We start from the raw sequence: 12,061 nt of genomic DNA on the forward strand, positions 1-12,061 counted from the left end.
GCTTTAACCAACTAAGCCTCAGCGCCAACTATTGGAGTGCAGTGAACCCAACGCACATGTTTTATCTTTCTCCAACGTACAGAGAACCAACATGGGTAAGAGCATCAAAGACACGCTCAAGCCATTCATTAGAGGAGGAAAGCAGGCACTGCTGAGAATCAATCTCAGGATCTCCTGTTCACTAGACTGGCACTTTAACCAACTAAGCCACAGCGCCAACCATTGGGGGGGCAGTGAGCCAGACGCACATGTTTTCTCTTTCTCCAACGTACAGAGAACCAACGTGGGCAAGATCGTCAAAGCCACGCTCAAGCCATTCTTTAGAGGAAGAAGGCAGGCACTGCTTAGAGTCTCCTGCTAGCTAGACAGGCGCTTTAAACAACTAAGCCACAGCGCCAACCGTTGGGGGGGGCGGTGAACCCAACGCACATGTTTTATCATCCTCCAACGTACAGAGAACCTACATGGGCAAGAGCATCAAATACATGCTCTAGCCATTCTTTAGAGGAAAAACACAGGCACTGCTGAGAGTTGAACTCAGAATCTCCTGTTTACTAGATAGGCACTTTAACCAACTAAGCTACAGCGCCAAACTTTTGGGACAGTGAACCCAACGCACACGTTTTATCTTCCTCCAATGTACAGAGAACCAACATGGGCAACAGAGTCAAAGACACGCTCTAGCCATTCTTTAGAGTAAGAAGGCATGCACTGCTGAGAGTTGAACTCAGGATCTCCTGTTTACAAGACAGGCGCTTTAACCAACTAAGCCACAGCGCCAACTGTTGGGTGGTTGTGAACCCAAAGCACATGTTTTATCTTCCTCCAACGTACAGAGAACCAACATGGGCAAGAGCGTCAAAGACATGCTCTAGCCATTCTTTAGAGGAAGAAGGCAGGCACGGCTGAAAGTTGAACTCAGGATCTCCTAGATGGGCACTTTAACCAACTAAGCTACAGCGCCAACCGTTTGGGGCAGTGAACCTAACGCACACGTTTTATCTTCCTCCAACGTACAGAGAACGAACATGGGCAAGAGAGTCAAAGACATGTTCTAGCCATTCTTTAGAGGAAGAAGGCAGGCACTGCTGAGAGTTGAACTCAGGATCTCCTGTTTACTAGACAGGCGCTTTAACCAACTAAGCCACAGCGCCAACTCTTGGGTGGTTGTGAACCCAAAGCACATGTTTTATCGTTCTCCAACGTACAGAGAACGTACATGTGCAAGAGCGTCAAAGACACGCTCAAGCCATTCTTTAGAGGAAAAAGACAGGCACTGCTGAGAGTTGAACTCAGGATCTCCTGTTTACTAGACAGGCGCTTTAACCAACTAAGCCACAGCGCCAACTGTTGGAGAGCAGTGAACCCAACACACATGTTTTATCTTTCTCCAACGTACAGAGAACCAACATGGGTAAGAGCATCAAAGACACGCTCAAGCCATTCTTTAGAGGAAGAAGGCAGGCACTGCTGAGAGTTGAACTCAGGATCTCCTTTTTACAAGACAGGCGCTTTAACCAACTAAGCCACAGCGCCAACTGTTGGAGAGCAGTGAACCCAACACACATGTTTTATCTTTCTCCAACGTACAGAGAACCAACATGGGCAAGAGCGTCAAAGACACACTCAAGCCATTCTTTAGAGGAGGAAGCCAGGCACCGCTGAGAGTTGAACTCAGGATCTCCTGTTTACAGGACAGGCGCTTTAACCAACTAAGCCACAGCGCCAACTGTTGGGTGGTTGTGAACCCAAACATTTTTTCTTCCTCCAATGTACAGAGAACCAACATGGGCAAGAGAGTCAAAGACACGCAAAGCCACGCTCAAGCCATTCTTTAGAGGAAGAGGGCAGGCACTGCTCAGAGTTGAACTCAGGATTTCTTGTTTACAAGACAGGAGTTTTAACCAACTAAGCAACACAGCGCCAACTGTTGGGTGGTTGTGAATCCAAAGCACATGTTTTATCGTCCTCCAACGTACAGAGAACCTACATGTGCAAGAGCGTCAAAGACACGCTCTAGCCATTCTTTAGAGAAGGAAGGCAGGCATTGCTGAAAGTTGAACTCAGGATCTCCTGTTTACTAGACAGGCACTTTAACAAACTAAGCCACAGCGCCAACCGTTTGGGGCATTGAACCCAACGCACATGTTTTATCTTCCTCCAACGTACAGAGAACCAACATGGGCAACAGAGTCAAAGACATGCTCTAGCCATTCTTTAGAGGAAGAAGGCAGGCACGGCTGAAAGTTGAACTCAGGATCTCCTGTTTACTAGACAGGCGCTTTAACCAACTAAGCCACAGCGCCAACTATTGGAGAGCAGTGAACCCAACACACATGTTTTATCTTTCTCCAACGTTCAGAGAACCAACATGGGTAAGAGCATCAAAGACACGCTCAAGCCATTCTTTAGAGGAAGAAGGCAGGCACTGCTGAGAGTTGAACTCAGGATCTCCTGTTTACTAGACAGGCGCTTTAACCAACTAAGCCACAGCGCCAACTCTTGGGTGGTTGTGAGCCCAAAGCACATGTTTTATCGTTCTCCAACGTACAGAGAACCTACATGTGCAAGAGCGTCAAAGAAACGCTCAAGCCATTCTTTAGAGGAAAAAGACAGGCACTGCTGAGAGTTGAACTCAGGATCTCCTGTTTACTAGACAGGCGCTTTAACCAACTAAGCCACAGCGCCAACTGTTGGAGAGCAGTGAACCCAACACACATGTTTTATCTTTCTCCAACGTTCAGAGAACCAACATGGGTAAGAGCATCAAAGACACGCTCAAGCCATTCTTTAGAGGAAGAAGGCAGGCACTGCTGAGAGTTGAACTCAGGATCTCCTGTTTACAAGACAGGCGCTTTAACCAACTAAGCCACAGCGCCAACTGTTGGGTGGTTGTGAACCCAAACGTTTTTTCTTCCTCCAATGTACAGAGAACGAACATGGGCAAGAGAGTCAAAGACATGTTCTAGCCATTCTTTAGAGGAAGAAGGCAGGCACTGCTGAGAGTTGAACTCAGGATCTTCTGTTTACAGGACAGGCGTTTTAACCAACTAAGCCACAGCGCCAACTGTTGGGTGGTTGTGAACCCAAACGTTTTATCTTCCTCCAATGTACAGAGAACCAACATGGGCAAGAGAGTCAAAGACACGCTCAAGCCATTCTTTAGAGGAAGAAGGCAGGCGCTGCTGAGAGTTGAACTCAGGATCTCCTGTTTACAAGACAGGCGTTTTAACCAACTAAGCCACAGCGCCAACTGTTGGGTGGTTGAGAACCCAAAGTTTTTTCTTCCTCCAATGTACAGAGAACCAACATGGGCAAGAGAGTCAAAGACACGCTCAAGCCATTCTTTAGAGGAAAAAAGCAGGCACTGCTGAGAGTTGAACTCAAGATCTCCTGTTTACTAGACAGGCGCTTTAACCAACTAAGCCACAGCGCCAACCGTTGGAGAGTAGTGAACCCAACACACATGGGTGGTTGTGAATCCAAAGCACATGTTTTATCGTCCTCCAATGTACAGAGAACCTACATGTGCAAGAGCGTCAAAGACACGCTCTAGCCATTCTTTAGAGGAAAAAGACAGGCACTGCTGAGAGTTGAACTCAGGATCTCCTGTTTACTAGACAGGCGCTTTAACCAACTAAGCCACAGCGCCAACTGCTGGAGAGTAGTGAACCCAACACACATGGGTGGTTGTTAATCCAAAGCACATGTTTTATCGTCCTCCAACGTACAGAGAACCTACATGTGCAAGAGCGTCAAAGACACGCTCTAGCCATTCTTTAGAGAAGGAAGGCAGGCATTGCTGAAAGTTGAACTCAGGATCTCCTGTTTACTAGATAGGCACTTTAACAAACTAAGCCACAGCGCCAACCGTTTGGGGCATTGAACCCAACGCACATGTTTTATCTTCCTCCAACGTACAGAGAACCAACATGGGCAACAGAGTCAAAGACATGCTTTAGCCATTCTTTAGAGGAAGAAGGCAGGCACGGCTGAAAGTTGAACTCAGGATCTCCTAGATGGGCACTTTAACCAACTAAGCTACAGCGCCAACCGTTTGGGGCAGTGAACCTAACGCACACGTTTTATCTTCCTCCAACGTACAGAGAACGAACATGGGCAAGAGAGTCAAAGACATGTTCTAGCCATTCTTTAGAGGAAGAAGGCAGGCACTGCTGAGAGTTGAACTCAGGATCTCCTGTTTACTAGACAGGCGCTTTAACCAACTAAGCCACAGCGCCAACTCTTGGGTGGTTGTGAACCCAAAGCACATGTTTTATCGTTCTCCAACGTACAGAGAACCTACATGTGCAAGAGCGTCAAAGACACGCTCAAGCCATTCTTTAGAGGAAAAAGACAGGCACTGCTGAGAGTTGAACTCAGGATCTCCTGTTTACAAGACAGGCGTTTTAACCAACTAAGCCACAGCGCCAACTGTTGGGTGGTTTTGAATCCAAAGCACATGTTTTATCGTCCTCCAACGTACAGAGAACCTACATGTGCAAGAGCGTCAAAGACACGCTCTAGCCATTCTTTAGAGAAGGAAGGCAGGCATTGCTGAAAGTTGAACTCAGGATCTCCTGTTTACTAGATAGGCACTTTAACAAACTAAGCCACAGCGCCAACCGTTTGGGGCATTGAACCCAACGCACATGTTTTATCTTCCTCCAACGTACAGAGAACCAACATGGGCAACAGAGTCAAAGACATGCTCTAGCCATTCTTTAGAGGAAGAAGGCAGGCACGGCTGAAAGTTGAACTCAGGATCTCCTAGATGGGCACTTTAACCAACTAAGCTACAGCGCCAACCGTTTGGGGCAGTGAACCTAACGCACACATTTTATCTTCCTCCAACGTACAGAGAACGAACATGGGCAAGAGAGTCAAAGACATGTTCTAGCCATTCTTTAGAGGAAGAAGGCAGGCACTGCTGAGAGTTGAACTCAGGATCTCCTGTTTACTAGACAGGCGCTTTAACCAACTAAGCCACAGCGCCAACTCTTGGGTGGTTGTGAACCCAAAGCACATGTTTTATCGTTCTCCAACGTACAGAGAACCTACATGTGCAAGAGCGCCAAAGACACGCTCAAGCCATTCTTTAGAGGAAAAAGACAGGCACTGCTGAGAGTTGAACTCAGGATCTCCTGTTTACTAGACAGGCACTTTAACCAACTAAGCCACAGCGCCAACTGTTGGAGAGCAGTGAACCCAACACACATGTTTTATCTTTCTCCAACGTACAGAGAACAAACATGGGCAAGAGCGTCACAGACACACTCAAGCCATTCTTTAGAGGAGGAAGCCAGGCACCGCTGAGAGTTGAACTCAGGATCTTCTGTTTACAGGACAGGCGCTTTAACCAACTAAGCCACAGCGCCAACTGTTGGGTGGTGGTGAACCCAAACGTTTTTTCTTCCTCCAATGTACAGAGAACCAACATGGGCAAGAGAGTCAAAGACATGTTCTAGCCATTCTTTAGAGGAAGAAGGCAGGCACTGCTGAGAATTGAACTCAGGATCTTCTGTTTACAGGACAGGCGTTTTAACCAACTAAGCCACAGCGCCAACTGTTGGGTGGTTGTGAACCCAAACGTTTTTTCTTCCTCCAATGTACAGAGAACGAACATGGACAAGAGCATCAAAGACACGCTCAAGCCATTCTTTAGAGGAAGAAGGCAGGCACTGCTGAGAGTTGAACTCAGGATCTCCTTTTTTCTAGACTGGCACTTTAACCAACTAAGCCACAGCTCCAACCGTTGTAGGAAGGGAACCCAACGCACATGTTTTATCTTTCTCCAATGTAGAGAGAACCAACATGGGTAAGAGCGTCAAAGACACGCTCAAGCCATTATTTAGAGGAAGAAGTCAGTCACTGCTGAAAGTCGAACTCAGGATCTCCTGTTTACAAGACAGGCGCTTTAACCAACTAAGCCACAACGCCAACAGTTCTGGGGGCAGTGAACCCAACACACATGTTTTATCTTGGGATAGCAGCAGGAGGCGCTGTGGCTTAGTTGGTTAAAGCGCCTGTCTAGTAAACAGGAGATCCTGAGTTCGACTCTCAGCAGTGCCAGCCTTTATTAGATTGTTTCATTTACAAATGCCCCACCCTGTGCTGCTCTGTTTATAAAGCCCTACTGGCATATTCTGCGCTGAGCAAAAGTGCACAAAGGTTTGGGCATTGGCCCTTAAGTGCCGGGACTGGGCAGATAACGTTCTAGTGCTCCAGGAGTAGTATGGAGGGATTCAGGGATGAGCGGGGTTAATGCTTATGCCCATTGGGAGCAAGTTTGGGTAGGAAGCCCATGAGGGCTGGTTTAGCTGGGTAATATACAGTATAATCCCAAAAGCTTCCATCCATTGCGCCACCTTACATATCGTCTACTCAATATTGCAAGAGTCTCAACTTTGGTGGCAGTGATGCTATGGTGGTGGAGATGCTAAGGTGGCAGTGATGCTATGGTGGGGGAGATGCTAAGGTGGCAGTGATGCTAAGGTGGCAGTGATGCTATGGTGGTGGAGAATCTAAGGTGGCAGTGATGCTACAGCGGTGGAGATGCTAAGGTGGCAGTGGTGCTATGGTGGTGGAGATGCTAAGGTTGCAGTGATGCTATGGCAGTGGAGATGCTAAGGTTGCAGTTATGCTATGGTGGTGGAGATGCTAAGGTGGCAGTGATGCTATGGCGGTGGAGATGCTAAGGTGGCAGTGTTGCTATGGCGGTGGAGATGCTAAAGTGGCAGTGATGCTATGGTGGTGGAGAATCTAAGGTGGCAGTGATGCTATGGCGGTGGAGATGCTAAGGTGGCAGTGATGCTATGGTGGTGGAGATGCTAAGGTGGCAGTGATGCTATGGTGGTGGAGATGCTAAGGTGGCAGTGATACTATGGTGGTGGAGATGCTAAGGTGGCAGTGGTGCTATGGTGGTGGAGATGCTAAGGTGGCAGTGGTGCTATGGTGGTGGAGATGCTAAGGTGTCAGTGATGCTATGGTGGTGGAGATGCTAAGGTGGCAGTGATGCTATGGTGGTGGAGATGCTAAGGTGGCAGTGGTGCTATGGTGGTGGAGATGCTATGGTGGCAGTGGTGCTATGGTGGTGGAGATGCTAAGGTGGCAGTGATGCTATGGTGGTGGAGATGCTAAGGTGGCAGTTTTTGGTGTTGCTTTGCTCCCAGTGAGGCCATAACAAGTTCCAACAACTGTGAGGATTGAATTTATTTACGTCTTGGTGTTTTTTAAGCCATAAAGAAAATGAGGCAGTGGTGCTTCTTTATAAGGTCATAAAGGTCAGGCAGCAGCAGTTAGATATATAAAGTAGAGTTTTCCCCTCCTCATTGAACCTCCGGCATGGATGGATGTCACTTATTAAAAAACCCTTTCAAACCCTTTTGGGTATCAGGCGTCCCATCTGCCAGGGGTTCGTCATGTATATCAAGTCCAGGGAACTGCAGCACACTGAACACTCAACAGAATGTCTTCAAAAGTGACCTTATTGGCTCGAAAAAGAAAAAGTAATCTAAAGGCAACGTTTCCGGTCTCAATCAACACTAAAATAGCCCCTACCGCTCAGTGTTTAAGTAGGGTTGTAAGAAAAATGGGGTTTAGGATTTGAAAGTGGTGGGATGGAGCAAAAGGTGCAGACCCCAAGTAACCACCCATTTGTACACACGTAATATTGTCCCAATAAGTCTCATAGTCCATGACTATGACTATAAAGCATAAACCTATACAAAAATACATTTTGTTAATACTAAAGCTGAACTTTGCCAGCTTTAGTCTTCTGAACATGTTAAGATTTTTAACCCAAAGCCACCATGGAGTGACAATGCTCCTCCTTATTTTCCCCTGATTCGAAGGACATGCTCTGGGCTACTGGCACTTACCTGCACTTAAGTAATTAATCAGATTAAAATGACACAGTAGCATAGAAATAACCAGACTAAAAGCTTAGCTCTTCAACAGCAAAGATTGTATAGATAAATGTCTTAATTTTACCTTAGGAGGAGATTGCAGAATAGAAATATCAAGCTATAGCCTAGGAAAGCCCACCCCACAAGCATTATTTCTGCATTTAGAAAGAAAGTTATGGACGACCCTTCGGATGTCATGGTTTCTCAAGCTGTAGATAATTGGGTTGGACAATGGGGTCACCAGTGTGTACAATAAGGAGAGAAACTTATTTATACTTAGGGAATGGTTCCCAGGTGGATATAAATAAATCACTGTCAGGGTCCCATAATACATACACACAACGGCCAGGTGGGAACTGCAGGTGGAGAAGGCCTTCTGCCTCCCGAAACTTGAGGGGATCTTGAGAATGTTGGCCAAGATGAAGATGTAAGTGATAATAATGAATAGAAATGGGGAGAAAGCTAGAAAAGCAGAAATCAGAGCAACGACCAGTTCTACATATGTAGTGTCTGAGCAGGAAAGGGCTATGAGTGGGGCGATATCACAGTAGAAATGGTTAATCTTGTTGGAATGACAAAATATCAATCTGCTCGAAACGATATAAATGGCAAAAGACAACATGAAACCAGAGATCCAGCAAAAGGTGACAATGTTCAACTGCAGCTTGAAGGTCATTATGGACGTATAATGCAGGGGATTACATATGGCCACATAGCGGTCAAAGGACATGGTGGCCAGAAGTAAGCATTGAGTTATGGTTGGGACACAGAGAAGACATAACTGTGCGATACATCCTCTCACTGACATAGTCCCTCCACCAATCAGGATGAGCCTTAGCATGTTGGGGACAATATTAGTGGTGAATAGAATTTCGGAAAGGGAGAGTTGGCTGAGGAAGAAATACATTGGAAAATGGAGGGTTGGGCAGGCCGCAACCAAGATAATAACCAGGAAATTAGCATTAAATACCATGATATAGATGATCAGAATCATGGAAAAAAATATCATTTTCATGCTGTGAAGTTCCCCGAAGCCAACCAAAAAGAAATGTGTGACAGATGTTTGATTTTGTTCTTGCATTGGTACTTGGAACTGAAACTCTAAGTTGGACCTATGGAAAGATATACATTATAGCATTGCTTTTCTTTTGAACATATTTTTATGAGCATGAGAAGTTCGAGTGACTCGATTTGGTGCGAGATAGGATTCCAGGACTTGGGATCCTGTAAAGAAATATCGGAACTTCAGTCTAAGTATCTCTTCCTTTTAGATTACAGAAGACCATCACTTCACAACTGTAGAACCAGAGGAGGTCTATTATTTTTGTGAAAATGGGAATATGACTTTAAATAAGGCATGAGATATTGTACGAGTTATAAACATAAACGTAGGAAACATTCTGGGATAGATTATATCCTAGCCAGGGGGCGGAACTAGAGAGGAACCAACCAGGAGCAGCCCAGGAGTGAAGGGGGCCACAAAGGCCCAAATTCTAGGGCAATTACAGTGTATCTTGATAGAATAGGTCAACTTTAGTGGCCCCAAACTGAATTTGCTGTGGGGCTCAGTAACATTTAGATCATAGCATCTCTTCTCACTAAGCTCTCCAGATGGCTTTTCTGGAGTTGTCTTTACTGCTCCCTACTGAGGTGGTGAGAGATTAGAAGTAATAATAATAATATTGTAAAATATTTCCCATTTTTATTTACTGGAACCTGTTAGGCTGGTGATAAAATAAAATGAGTGTTCATTACCCATGACCTTACAGTTTTTAGGATAGGAGAAGAGCAGCAGAGAACCAAAAATTCACCCAGGAGCTGCAACAAAAAGTATCCGGTTTAAGTAGCTGCATATCTACCCAATAAGCAAGAGTGAAATATATTTATCCATCAAGTCCTTCAAGGTCAGTTCTTCAAAATCTCTTTCCAGTTTGACCCAGAGAAGAAAGAAAGTGAAGCCCCAGCAGAAAGGGGCCAATTTATTCTCTCCATGTAAACTCATAGTCCAACTCAACATTGAACAAGACCAACAAATGGAAGATCAATTCCATTTTCCCTACAGTAAAGGAACCTTTTATATGCAGACGTGGAACTCTCAGTGGGTGTCCTCGTGTCGAGGTCTTACCTTGATAGTTATAATATTGTTTCCAACTTTTTTCATGATCTGTGTCTTGTGTGTACAGCAGAAACATGCCCAATCCCTTACTCCATACTCATGGGAGGTCCATCAGACCTTATGTTTTCTTATATTATTCCAGATATTATCTGGAATGCTTAGAACCTGGGATTAAATGGTTGTTTATGTGCTTCTCTCCGCTAACCCAGGCACTTATATATCAGTAGACATTGCTGCCTCCAAGCAGAAACCTTTATTCACTGCTTAATCCCCTGGGAAACTGTCCCAGAATCCCTCATTGTGGGAAATCATCTCCTTGCCTATTGTCACGGGGCTAATTGTTTTATTAGTATAAGAACACATTTATACCATCATTTCATGTATTTATTTTGGAAAATTTCATTTCATTTTTGTTTAGAAAAAAGGTAGAAATGAGATCACTGAAGGAACCCATTGGGGGTCTATGACAATATGAAATGAAACAACATAATAAAAATGTTGAGCAAATAACCAGAAAGGCAACCAGAGGCGGCTTTTTGCCTACGGCGGCAGTGAGTGGCCCTGCTATAAATTCCCCAGAACCTGTTCCCACCTATGGAACTCTGCACTGGGAGGTCCAACATGAGCAAGGAAATGGTGAGATGAGCAGAACCAAGAGGCGCTGGTAAAATAGAAGGAGATGTATATCTGGAATATGTGATGTGGAGGCAGGGATTATGGGATTCTGTTATTGGGCCCCAGAGTAGACTTGGTCCTCTTTATGTCTCAGCCCTTGGGCTTTGTGGTTCTGCTTTTGTACTGAATATGGGGAATACCAGCCCCTTGGCTTTTTACAAGGATAAAGACATTTGAGAACATTGCTATATTGGCCATTTGCCTTATATCTAAGAATAATGACCTTCCAAGTAGACCAACTAGTCATTATCCCCATCATTGCCATTATTCCTCTCTTGACAACAGTGCCGGACAAAGCCAGGTGGGCCCCCTAGCCCAGCCCAACCACCTTGCCACCTCATTTGTGCTCTGAGGGTTAGCAAACCTGGTCAAGGAGTAGGCAGAATAGGTACCTGCCCAACCCCGCTGTTGCACCCTAGGCAAGTTCCTCCTCTACCTACCCCTAGTTCCGGCCCTGCTTGCCACGTTTAGGCACAAATTAATCTTGGAACTATCGGTGGCTGTGATTGGTATCTCAATGGGTTGAAGAAAATAAAACACAACATTGGTTCTTAGAAGGACCCTAGGCTCCCCAAGAAAGCACCCTAACCACTATTGGATGCATAGATATATATGGGTCATATATCAATATCTTGTAGAGGGCATCTCTTTTCTATGAGCACTGCCAACCCTTTCCCCTTGTTAGTGCCAGAGGGCACAAAAAGAAATATTCCTGACTACATAAGTTGGATGGTTCAATGGCTCATAAGAAGACTAGAATTCTTTCAAAGCTAAGAGATGTAGTTTCATGGTGTTAAAATCCTATAGCTATTATTGTATTAAGCAGTTTAAATAGGGCAACAAGGTGTATGCACAAAAAAGGGTACAACTAGACATGTTTCAAAACACAGTTGGCATGATGTCCCTCTCCTGAAGAGCTTACGGTCTTCAAAATGGAATGGAAACAAGAGAATATGTTGCAGAGGAAGACTAATAATAGGGATCCCTATGTAGGTTGAGCAGACAATTGGTGAGTATCTCAGAGCCATGGGTCAATTAGGAAAATGGTTTCATGCACCAATCATCTCTTGTGCTGAACTGTATGGGCAATGGATCCTCCTGAGCTGGGAGTAAGGACCTGGTGGGAGGGTATGGGGACACGAGAGCAGATACCATTGGCTGTGAGTCAGGATGGAGCATTTGGGAATAGTAGGAGAGCAGATTAGATGCAATGGTAGGGGTGGCAGCAACATTACATGAAAAATAAGTCTAAACAAAGCATTTCGGCTAGATATAATACACCAGATATATTTTTGGTTTCAATATTAGTCCAAAACCACCATGGAGTAAAGATACCCGAGTAGCCCCCCATCTTCTCTTCTAC

General features: G+C 45.2%; 1 protein-coding gene and 11 non-coding genes across 12 annotated transcripts; 1 reads left to right on the plus strand and 11 right to left on the minus strand.

Moving 5' to 3' along the window:
- Nucleotides 1-1,080: 1,080 nt before the first annotated feature.
- trnat-agu lies at nt 1,081-1,154 on the minus strand. The gene has a single exon. It is a non-coding gene; the product is annotated as a tRNA-Thr (tRNA).
- A 117-nt stretch (nt 1,155-1,271) lies between these two features.
- trnat-agu lies at nt 1,272-1,345 on the minus strand. Its single transcript has one exon. It is a non-coding gene; the product is annotated as a tRNA-Thr (tRNA).
- Nucleotides 1,346-1,653: 308 nt separating this feature from the next.
- On the minus strand, nt 1,654-1,727 carry trnat-ugu. Its single transcript has one exon. It is a non-coding gene; the product is annotated as a tRNA-Thr (tRNA).
- Nucleotides 1,728-2,423: 696 nt separating this feature from the next.
- Nucleotides 2,424-2,497, minus strand: trnat-agu. The gene has a single exon. It is a non-coding gene; the product is annotated as a tRNA-Thr (tRNA).
- A 117-nt stretch (nt 2,498-2,614) lies between these two features.
- trnat-agu lies at nt 2,615-2,688 on the minus strand. Its single transcript has one exon. It is a non-coding gene; the product is annotated as a tRNA-Thr (tRNA).
- Nucleotides 2,689-2,805: 117 nt separating this feature from the next.
- Nucleotides 2,806-2,879, minus strand: trnat-ugu. Its single transcript has one exon. It is a non-coding gene; the product is annotated as a tRNA-Thr (tRNA).
- A 298-nt stretch (nt 2,880-3,177) lies between these two features.
- On the minus strand, nt 3,178-3,251 carry trnat-ugu. The gene has a single exon. It is a non-coding gene; the product is annotated as a tRNA-Thr (tRNA).
- A 327-nt stretch (nt 3,252-3,578) lies between these two features.
- Nucleotides 3,579-3,652, minus strand: trnat-agu. Its single transcript has one exon. It is a non-coding gene; the product is annotated as a tRNA-Thr (tRNA).
- Nucleotides 3,653-4,167: 515 nt separating this feature from the next.
- Nucleotides 4,168-4,241, minus strand: trnat-agu. Its single transcript has one exon. It is a non-coding gene; the product is annotated as a tRNA-Thr (tRNA).
- A 681-nt stretch (nt 4,242-4,922) lies between these two features.
- Nucleotides 4,923-4,996, minus strand: trnat-agu. The gene has a single exon. It is a non-coding gene; the product is annotated as a tRNA-Thr (tRNA).
- Nucleotides 4,997-5,464: 468 nt separating this feature from the next.
- On the minus strand, nt 5,465-8,882 carry LOC116409584 (olfactory receptor 476-like). The gene is made up of 2 exons (XM_031898312.1): nt 8,092-8,882; nt 5,465-5,659 (listed from the first exon to the last, which is right to left on the minus strand). The coding sequence occupies exons 1-2, from the start codon at nt 8,878-8,880 to the stop codon at nt 5,465-5,467; spliced, it is 984 nt and encodes a 327-aa protein (XP_031754172.1). The 5' UTR covers nt 8,881-8,882.
- Nucleotides 5,999-6,072, plus strand: trnat-agu. The gene has a single exon. It is a non-coding gene; the product is annotated as a tRNA-Thr (tRNA).
- Nucleotides 8,883-12,061: the final 3,179 nt, after the last annotated feature.

Source organism: Xenopus tropicalis, chromosome 3 (assembly GCF_000004195.4).
Source record: "Xenopus tropicalis strain Nigerian chromosome 3, UCB_Xtro_10.0, whole genome shotgun sequence".
Lineage (NCBI taxonomy): Eukaryota > Metazoa > Chordata > Amphibia > Anura > Pipidae > Xenopus > Xenopus tropicalis.

Bases quoted from the DNA above. Each gene is read 5' to 3' on its own strand.
- LOC116409584 (XM_031898312.1), bottom strand. From the start codon at position 8,880: ATGGTATTTAATGCTAATTTCCTGGTTATTATCTTGGTTGCGGCCTGC. The intron at 5,660-8,091 runs GTCGTCCATAAC...CTTCCTCTAAAG, and splicing joins GAAACCATGACATCCGAAGG to AATGGCTTGAGCGTGTCTTT.